The sequence below is a fragment of the Pecten maximus genome, chromosome 14 (assembly GCF_902652985.1).
Source record: "Pecten maximus chromosome 14, xPecMax1.1, whole genome shotgun sequence".
Taxonomy (NCBI): Eukaryota; Metazoa; Mollusca; class Bivalvia; order Pectinida; family Pectinidae; genus Pecten; species Pecten maximus.
Window position 1 is genome coordinate 25,958,968 of NC_047028.1, and position 11,135 is coordinate 25,970,102.

At 38.0% G+C, this 11,135-nt stretch overlaps 1 protein-coding gene across 1 annotated transcript; it reads right to left on the reverse strand.

Annotated features, from left to right (window-relative positions):
- Nucleotides 1–1,006: 1,006 nt before the first annotated feature.
- On the reverse strand, nucleotides 1,007–11,122 carry LOC117343024 (F-box/SPRY domain-containing protein 1-like). Its single transcript, XM_033905349.1, has 3 exons — nucleotides 10,538–11,122; nucleotides 4,634–4,709; nucleotides 1,007–4,045 (listed from the first exon to the last, which is right to left on the reverse strand). Exons 1-3 carry the CDS (start codon nucleotides 11,108–11,110, stop codon nucleotides 3,936–3,938), a joined length of 759 nt encoding a protein of 252 aa, XP_033761240.1. The 5' UTR covers nucleotides 11,111–11,122; the 3' UTR covers nucleotides 1,007–3,935.
- Nucleotides 11,123–11,135: the final 13 nt, after the last annotated feature.

Below are 11,135 nucleotides of genomic sequence, written 5' to 3' on the forward strand. Positions count from 1 at the left end.
AGATGGCTGCCTGCCGGCCATGTTGTTTTCCAATCGGTATCAAAATGCAATATGCATAACTAAGCACCAAGAGAAACCTACATGTGAAATTTGAGAATGATCCCTTCATTACTTTCGGAGAAATAGCGATAACAAACTTCAATTGTCAAAATCCAAGATGGCTGCCTGTCGGCCATGTTGTTTTCTGATTGGTCTCAAAATGCAATATGCATAACTAGGCACCAAGAGGAACCTACATATGAAATTTGAGAAAGATCCCTTCAGTATTTTCTGAGAAATAGCGATAACAAACTTCAATTGTCAAAATCCAAGATGGCTGCCTGTCGGCCATGTTGTTTTCCGATTGGTCTCAAAATGCAATATGCATAACTAGGCACCTAGGGAAACCTACATAGGAAATTTGAGAAATATCCCTTCAATACTTTCTCAGAAATAGCGATAACAAACTTCAATTGTCAAAATCCAAGATGGCTGCCTGTCAGCCATGTTGTTTTCCGATTGGTCTCAAAATGCAATATGCATAACTAGGCACCAAGAGGAACCTACAGGTGAAATTTGAGAAAGATCCCTTTGGTGCTTTCTGAGAAATAGCGATAACAAACTTCACTCGTCAAAATCCAAGATGGCTGCCTGTCGGCCATGTTGTTTTCCGATTGGTCTCAAAATGCAATATGCATAACTAGGAACCAAGGGGAACCTATATATGAAATTTGAGAAAGATCCCTTCAGCACTTTCTGAGAAATAGCGATAACAAGACTTGTTTACGGACGGAGGGACGGACGGACCACGGACGCAGGGCGATTTGAATAGCCCACCATCTGATGATGGTGGGCTAAAAATAAATGTTATTGTATTGTATTGTATTTTCAATTTTAGTTATTTTTATTCAACATGAAAATTAGTGAAAATATTATAATTTTAATAATCTATAAACCACAACATATCAGGTCAGTAATATGTTCAGTGTTAAATTTAAAGTGTTTAAATTCAAAAGAAAACTTAACCAATTTTTTTATTTTCTTTAGATGTGATCAAAACGTTGTACATCTCAGTTTACATATATAGTTTACATATATATATATATATGTAAGGTTCACTGGTCCTTAGTCTGATGAAGGCGAGTGTAGTCACAGAAACGTCACGCTTAAAATCCAATACTGGTTGTGATAGTGTATTGAATTTACAATCAAATCTCTTTAATTGATTTTGAAAATTGAAACTTACATTTACTTCATAAACACTTCTTATGGTACATTTATAATTAACACACATTTTCACAATACTAGGCTCATTTATAACCGGAACAAGGATGTTACACCCCATCAAACATTCAATCATGTTAAAATACCACACACAATAACAATAGTTCTTTAGATAGATTATTGATGTGTTTAGAACATTGATTATTTTTCATCCCTGGCACGTGCACTCTGTATATACTTCACCACAAAATTATTCACACTACTTTGAAGAAAAGAACAAATAAACTCTTCAAAAACACATATATTCAGCAGTAAAATGCAAAAGTGGGTTTATTACTCTTGATTGAAACCCCCAAAAGTGAATTCATTCTTCTTAAGATGAAAATATATGTTTATATTAACGATTATATAAAAACAATGATAAAAAATGTCCAATACATTCAATTTCAATAACAATACATTTTTCTATTTTTGAAGAATGAAAAAAGTGCTTTAAATGTTGATAAATTGAAATTTTAAAATTTAAATATCTTTGTTTTTATTTCTAGAAATTATAACAGTGTACACATTTCCCCCCATGATTCCAGTGAAAAGTGGATACCATATAAAATAAGCTCAAACACAAAATTAGGACACATACATGCACGTAACTGTGGCGGTAGAAACCATAGATCAGAGCTTTAGCCATACAGTTACACTTCACGAATGCTATATACTACCAATAGTCTGATTGGATTATAACTGGTATGAATTGAAGGAGATGTCTTAAAATAAGAGAACAATATCATGATTATAATCTCAACCACACCACAGACTTGCATTGATGATGTTATATAAATTATTTATAAACAGATCCAAATATTGGGTAAATGTATAAAAGATGTTGGAAATTGTTGAAGAAAACATGAATTTCTGGAATGTTCATTTCAAGTTAATAACCAAAATTTATCCCTGAGATTTCCAATCGGATCAAGCCTAATGTTTCTATATTGTCTATCAAAATGACATGCTTACAAATCGGTCGATGAAACTATATGGTATATATACTGTAGATGCTATTTTTGACAGGCAAATTTTCTTTATTTTTTTTTCATTATAGAATATGCCCTGAATATAAAATTGTGCAACTAGCTAGAGAAACAATGCATCACGAATATAACTAAAATTCAAAACAGGAAATGATGGTCCAAGAATCATGCGTTTTGGTCAATTACATATAACTTTCCACAAAAACAGATAAAACTGCAAATTTTCATACCCTAAAAAACAGCATTCACAGTACATTCTGATTTTGTGATTAAATGAAACAATTCTAATAAAGCAAAAAAAAAAAAAAAAAAAATTATCCATAAACTCCAGGAATGCCACTCATGTACCCCCATGGCACACCTCCTTATAAAATTACCTACAGATCTAGATATGACAAATAATTTCCAATAAAATCTATGGGAACACCATGCCACCTGGCTGCTAGTCTAAGGAATTTTGTCATAAAACAGCCAGTTTGTTTTTATTTCCCTAAATATATTTTATTTTCAGAGTTAAAGCTAGAAAAATGGGATGAAATCCAATTCTTACAAGTTTTGAGGATTTGTTTTTACAAAAATAGGTAAAAGTAAAATCTCAAAATTTCAAGTTTGGAAAACTTTCGAGCCTTTTTAATACATACAAATTTGAAACAGTCAAGATAGGATTACTTGTAAGCAATATAATGTAATAATTTAAAAAAGAATTTCATATCATTATTTTGAAGCATCATCGATCTCACATAGGAAAATTACACTGCCATGTTCATAATCTAAAAGAAAAAAATTCAGATTGTTGAATTTGAAGCATTGGTTGAAAATAAAATATTCTCACATTTGGTAGTATAGTGGGAATACTTTGTCTCGTTTGACATGTTCTGGATAGTGCAGCATGTGCTGTGTGCTATTATAGGTTTACAGTGAATGCGAGTTGGGGTTATCATTTCTAACCGTCTTCCCTTCTGAGCAAAACAAAATAAACCTATCATGAATACATATTTGTGAGATTGAAAAAATAAAACATTGATCAAGTAAAATTTGTATCTATTAACTGTCTGAAATAAACCCCACTTAATTGTTCCAGTTTGGGATAAGAAATGTACATTGTTACGTATATGTATACGCCACTGAATATATTATGTAGTGACTTGACATGAATTCAAGGGAGGTAACTTGTGCATTCTAAAGCACATTATGGACGTCACATATCAGATAAACATAAATGTCAATCATTTCACATACATGCTCTCTTCTTCCACACAACAGTTCCACCTGATTATCTATGAAGCACTACTGGGTCTATCTAGCAGTATACATAAGTTTTATGTATATATATATGTGCTGTGCACTTGTGTTCGGTTTCATTTGTATCGAAGTTAAACACACCCAAATTATTCTCAAGTCATGTCGTTTACATGTGTAGCCTTACATTTATGGTACCATGCTGATGCATGAGGCACATGTGTCGATAAAAAAGAGCATGACTTGCTGTGCATTTCAATTGTACTGATATTCGATAACGTCACACCTGTATTAAGGTGAAATGCAGACAAGGTTACGTGAGTTGAACCCAAATGTCAATATAGCTGTTCTCTGGTTTCCATGGTCAGCCCAATCCGTACTCTTGTCACAACACAAGTCACATTCACTGAGATGCTTGTCAGAATACAATTAGTTATAAATCCTACTAAAACATGTGGAAGCGTGTCATCCATCCAGTGGAGGCCCGAGGTACACCATCGACACTTCCGTGTTTCCGTAAACAGCAGACACGGACGGGTACAGCGGCGTGTCAGGTAAACCCCGAAACGCAACCCCTGAAACACACACATACATAGATTATTACATAGTATTAGTTGGTACTTATTATTTTCTTAATATTGGCCCTTTTAATATGAACATATTTCTCGTACTAACTAATTTGGAAATGAAAATAGCTGATACAGCTTTTAGGCAATTTTAATACTATTATAAGAGAAAATCTGCTTCTTGCTCATATGTATTTGAAACCAATTTATCCCGGTCACCTTTTTAAATGTAATTCTTATTACAAAATTTTTAAAACACTTCGATTGAGATAAATAGTCTTTCAATCCCTTGTGAGTGAGATTTGGGATCTAAACCCAAGAGGGATGATTCTGAAGTTGACAAACACAAGACTTGTCGATCACGAGTGTTTGGCAAATAAAGAATCTTACCCAAAGGGATGCGACCCCATCCTTATGTGGACACACCCTTCCCAGGGTTAAGAGAAAACATCTCTCAATGCAAAAATACAAGAACAAGTAACAAATTTTATTAATTTTCATACTCTTTGGGGTGAAGATGTCCATATAGTCCTTATATATTGCTTGCAGGAAAAGAACAACAACTATTAAAGACTTAGGTAGTGCTTGTATACTTACCTAAAAATTCATAATTTTTCTCAAAAGCTAGTGTATTATCATCACAATCTAATATAACTCTTATTCGTTCTCCAACCTGAAAATATCAAATTATAGAATCAATAAATATAATGCTCATATATATACAGGCAGATTTTTCATCTGCAACTACATTGAGTCATATACAATGATACATATTCATTTGCATACAGACCAAAACAGGATCACTTGCAGGACATGTACAACATAGATACATTGCATTATGTATTTTGAAAAGAAAAAAATGTTCGTTTGTTAGGATAACTTTCCTCATCAACAGCAAGTTGTGAGTGCCTTTTCTGTGTCTACTAGTACTGGATGCTTGCTGCTCGCCATCCAATCTAATTAAAATCTAGATGATCATTCTCACTACGTTACATGAACATCTAACAACATCCCATAAGGGGTCACGTTCTGATGACCTCTTAGATGTGTGTATTTCACTTTCAGGCGAATTGACATTTTATCGATGTCATCGAAGCAAAACATTTACTTCACAGCATACATCTGAAGCAAACAATTTCGGCACAGTATATAGCTATATGCTTTATGGGACGAAATGACTTGAAACAAATTGAAAGATTATACAAGCTATGCACTCTAGTCATGCCAATTCGGACATATAAAATTCACTTCCAAGATTCTGGAAGTAGTCATCTGATTGGCTAATCCAAAAGGTCACCCTGACGTGACCCCTTATGGGATGTTGTTAGATGTTCATGTAACGTAGTGATACTGACCATCTAAATTTTAATTAGATTGCATGCCATCTTGAGCATCTTGAGGAAATTACCTTCAATATGTATATATATATATGTATATACATGTTATGTAAAAATTCAACATCTACACAAGTACATATACAGGAAGAAATACCATTACATGAAACAATTCATATATATATATATATATATATATATACCAGATATGTAAAATTATGTATGACACATAAAAAGTAGTGTCAGATTTAATACAGCATGGTTGACAAAGTGGCATGTAAATAAAATTACTAAAAAATATGACAATAAATTAATCAAATTAGGTACAACTTCTGCATTGGACAGTATTAATAACAGGTACATAAGCCTATATGTTCACCATAAACTTATAAATCATCACAGGGTCCTTTATTCTGGCTGCCTGTTTAACAGGTGACAGTCCAGTTTAATATATAGTCAACTGGTCATAAACAGGCAACCAATACAAATTTTAGATCCAGAAATTTTGGTGAATTTTTTAGAAGACTCAATCAACCAAAAACTTTTCCTTCTTCATATGTCACCAGTGTTTCCCTTTAAATTCTTTCATTGTTGATGATCAGTTCAGCATTCTCTTCTGAGAGGAAGATTGCAGACTACAAATTCTGTCCCCTTACAGACAAACATAGAGGAACACTACAGCCTACAGATTGTGTCCCCTTACAGACAAACACTGAGCAACATTACAGCCTACAGATTGTCTCCCCTTACAGACAAACACTGAGGAACATTACAGCCTACAGATTGTCTCCCCTTACAGACAACACAGAGGAACATTACAGCCTACAGTCTACAGATTGTGTCCCCTTACAGACAAACACTGAGGAACATTACAGCCTACAGATTGTGTCCCCTTACAGACAACACAGAGGAACATTACAGCCTACAGATTGTGTCCCCTTACAGACAAACACTGAGGAACATTACAGCCTACAGATTGTCTCCCCTTACAGACAACACAGAGGAACATTACAGCCTACAGTCTACAGATTGTATCCCCTTACAGACAAACACAGAGGAACATTACAGCCTACAGATTGTGTCCCCTTACAGACAAACACTGAGCAACATTACAGCCTACAGATTGTCTCCCCTTACAGACAACAGAGGAACATTACAGCCTACAGATTGTCTCCCCTTACAGAAAAACACCGAGGAACATTACAGCCTACAGATTGTCTCCCCTTACAGATACAGAAGAACATTACAGCCTACAGATTGTCTCCCCTTACAGACAAACACTGAGTAACATTACAGCCTATCGATTGTCTCCCCTTACAGACAACACCGAGGAATATTACAGCCTACAGATTGTCTCCCCTTACAGACAAACACAGAGGAACATTACAGCCTACAGATTGTGTCCCCTTACAGACAAACACTGAGCAACATTACAGCCTACAGATTGTCTCCCCTTACAGACAAACACTGAGGAACATTACAGCCTACAGATTGTCTCCCCTTACAGACAACACAGAGGAACATTACAGCCTACAGTCTACAGATTGTGTCCCCTTACAGACAAACACTGAGGAACATTACAGCCTACAGATTGTGTCCCCTTACAGACAACACAGAGGAACATTACAGCCTACAGATTGTGTCCCCTTACAGACAAACACTGAGGAACATTACAGCCTACAGATTGTCTCCCCTTACAGACAACACAGAGGAACATTACAGCCTACAGTCTACAGATTGTATCCCCTTACAGACAAACACAGAGGAACATTACAGCCTACAGATTGTGTCCCCTTACAGACAAACACTGAGGAACATTACAGCCTACAGATTGTCTCCCCTTACAGACAACAGAGGAACATTACAGCCTACAGATTGTCTCCCCTTACAGAAAAACACCGAGGAACATTACAGCCTACAGATTGTCTCCCCTTACAGATACAGAAGAACATTACAGCCTACAGATTGTCTCCCCTTACAGACAAACACTGAGTAACATTACAGCCTACCGATTGTCTCCCCTTACAGACAACACCGAGGAATATTACAGCCTACAGATTGTCTCCCCTTACAGACAAACACCGAGGAACATTACAGCCTACAGTCTACAGATTGTATCCCCTTACAGACAAACACAGAGGAACATTACAGCCTACAGATTGTGTCCCCTTACAGACAAACACAGAGGAATATTACAGCCTACAGATTGTCTCCCCTTACAGACAAACACCGAGGAACATTACAGCCTACAGATTGTGTCCCCTTACAGACAACACCGAGGAACATTACAGCCTAACGATTGTCTCCCCTTACAAACACCGAGGAACATTACAGCCTACAGATTGTCTCCCCTTACAGACACACCGAGGAACATTACAGCCTACAGATTGTCTCCCCTTACAGACACAGAGGAACATTACAGCCTACAGATTGTCTCCCCTTACAGACAAACACCGAGGACGTTACAGCCTACAGATTGTCTCCCCTTACAGACAACACTGAGGATCATAACAGCCTAACGATTGTCTCCCCTTACAGACAAACACTGAGGATCATTACAGCCTTCAGATTGTCTCCCCTTACAGACAAACACCGAGGAACATTATATATAATTACAGCCTACAGATTGTCTCCCCTTACAGACAAACACCGAGGAACATTACAGCCTACAGATTGTATCCCCTTACAGACAAACACTGGGGAACATTACAGCCTTCAGATTGTCTCCCCTCACAGACAAACACTGAGGAACATTACAGTCTACAGATTGTCTCCCCTTACAGACAAACACTGGGGAACATTACAGCCTACAGATTGTCTCCCCTTACAGACAACACCGAGGAACATTACAGCCTAACGATTGTGTCCCCTTACAGACAACACAGAGGAACATTACAGCCTACAGATTGTCTCCCCTTACAGACAAACACTGAGGAACATTACAGCCTACAGATTGTCTCCCCTAACAGACAACAGAGGAACATTACAGCCTACAGATTGTCTCCCCTTACAGAAAAACACCGAGGAACATTACAGCCTACAGATTGTGTCCACTTACAGATAAACACAGAGGAACATTACAGCCTACACATTGTCTCCGGATCCCCTTACAGACAAACACTGAGGAACACTACAGCCTACAGATTGTGTCCCCTTACAGACAAACACTGAGGATCATTACAGCCTACAGATTGTCTCCCCTTACAGACAACACTGAGGAACATTACAGCCTACAGATTGTCTCCCCTTACAGACAACACCGAGGAACATTACAGCCTACAGATTGTCTCCCCTTACAGACAAACACTGAGGAACATTACAGCCTACAGATTGTCTCCCCTTACAGACAAACACTGAGGAACATTACAGCCTTCAGATTGTCTCCCCTTACAGACAAACACTGAGGAACATTACAGCCTACAGATTGTCTCCCCTTACAGACAACACTGAGGAACATTACAGCCTACAGATTGTGTCCCCTTACAGACAAACACTGAGGATCATTACAGCCTACAGATTGTCTCCCCTTACAGACAACACAGAGGAACATTACAGCCTACAGATTGTCTCCCCTTACAGACAACACCGAGGAACATTACAGCCTACAGATTGTCTCCCCTTACAGATAAACACTGAGGAACATTACAGCCTACAGATTGTCTCCCCTTACAGACACAGAGGAACATTATAGCCTACAGATTGTCTCCCCTTACAGACAAACACCGAGGAACATTACAGCCTTCAGATTGTCTCCCCTTACAGACAAACACTGAGGAACATTACAGCCTACAGATTGTCTCCCCTTACAGACAAACACAGAGGAACATTACAGCCTACAGATTGTCTCCCCTTACAGACAAACACTGAGGAACATTACAGCCTACAGATTGTCTCCCCTTACAGACAACACCGAGGAACATTACAGCCTAACGATTGTCTCCCCTTACAGACAAACACCGAGGAACATTACAGCCTACAGATTGTCTCCCCTTACAGACACAAACGAACATTACAGCCTACAGATTGTCTCCCCTTACAGACAAACACCGAGGAACATTACAGCCTACCGATTGTCTCCCCTTACAAACACCGAGGATCATTACAGCCTAACGATTGTCTCCCCTTACAGTATAATAGTGTCCTAGGCTCGGTTATAACCGGAACAAGGACGTTAAGCCCCATCAATCAATCAATCTCCCCTTACAGACAAACACTGAGGATCATTACAGCCTTCAGATTGTCTCCCCTTACAGACAAACACCGAGGAACATTACAGCCTACAGATTGTGTCCCCTTACAGACAAACACTGAGGAATATTACAGCCTACAGATTGTGTCCCCTTACAGACAAACACAGAGGAACATTACAGCCTACAGATTGTCTCCCCTTACAGACAACACAGAGGAACATTACAGCCTACAGATTGTCTCCCCTTACAGATAAACCCAGAGAAACATTTCCTGTCTACAGACAACACCGAGGAGCATTACAGCCTACAGATTCTGTCCCTTTTAATGTCAGCTGTAAGGTCTGATATGCCTGTTGTCACTATAATGACACTATATAGCTAGTATTTCCAGGAGTGGCATTTCAGTGTGATGACACTATAAAAGTGTCTGGCATTGGCCCCATCATTCATGCATTACATCCATAAATGACCATACTGTGTTAGTGGGACGTAAAACGAAAATCAAACCAAACAGAACACTTACTTCAGTAGTGCTTCACAAGCAAGAATCAATATAAAAATAATCAGGTTGGGAACTTCCCTGGGAATTTGGCATGAGACAGTCTTGATTTTGTGAGACACTTTGTATTTTATAATTGAGCTAGACTGTCCTTATACTGTCAATTTTCGCCAATTTTATAGCATCTCAAATATCCATTCATTGGAAGGTGTAAGAACCAAAAAAAATCATCAAACAAAAAGTTCAATCAAGTGTTTTGTACATGTTATATAATAACCAATAGATCTAGAGGTGTCGTTATCAGTTACGTATACCAGAATCCAAAATGCTGATGTTTTATACAGGATGCACTCAATCTTAAAATATAAAGTTGTCTGGTAGAATCATGACTGTCTATAAACTCTCCAAGAGACAGTTAACGTTTCTAAAGCAATCTGACAATTGGCTAATTTAATTAACCAATGACCATGATGAGTACCTGATATTTAGGGGCATTGTTTAACGTTGGGTAATTTCCTTGGTTGTCTCCATTGTGAATGAGATGATTGTCTACAAGGTTCCATCCCCAGCTTTGATCGTCGCTGCCAAGCAGACTAACGTAGCCCTGACACTGAATGGGAGCATTTTTGGTTGCTAGTCCTATCACAGCTACTGTTCCCAACGGCCCTTCCCACCATATCTCCCAACAGTGTCGACCGGCTCGAAACCCTATCTTACCCCGAGAACCGTCCGTACTTTGTGCTACTGGGTTCCGATGCACTGTAAACCCATTCTGTTTTACATACATATTTCTCGAACAGTCACTCGGGTTCCACGCATGGTAAAATGCCCGTAATTTCGCTTTGTATGTGGGGACATTTTTTAGAACGTCCGATTTCAATGCTTCTTCTGCGAGTTTTCGCACACAATTAAATCGCCATACATCGTTGTTCTCATCATTTAGATATTTGTACCAATTCTTACACACTAGAGCACAATTACGTAGATCAGATATGTCTATATAAGAAAACAATGCTTCCAATACTTGCGGTGGAAGTTTAGCAGCAGCCATATTATTACGGTGTGACAGGGTCAAC

What these genes read in the sequence shown, in the direction of transcription:
- LOC117343024 (XM_033905349.1), bottom strand. Translation starts at nt 11,110, where the DNA reads ATGGCTGCTGCTAAACTTCCACCGCAAGTATTGGAAGCATTGTTTTCT. An exon ending in ACAATGCCCCTAAATATCAG is followed by an intron (nt 4,710 to 10,537) that starts GTACTCATCATG and finishes TGATATTTTCAG; the next exon opens with GTTGGAGAACGAATAAGAGT. An exon ending in GAAAAATTATGAATTTTTAG is followed by an intron (nt 4,046 to 4,633) that starts GTAAGTATACAA and finishes TGTGTGTTTCAG; the next exon opens with GGGTTGCGTTTCGGGGTTTA.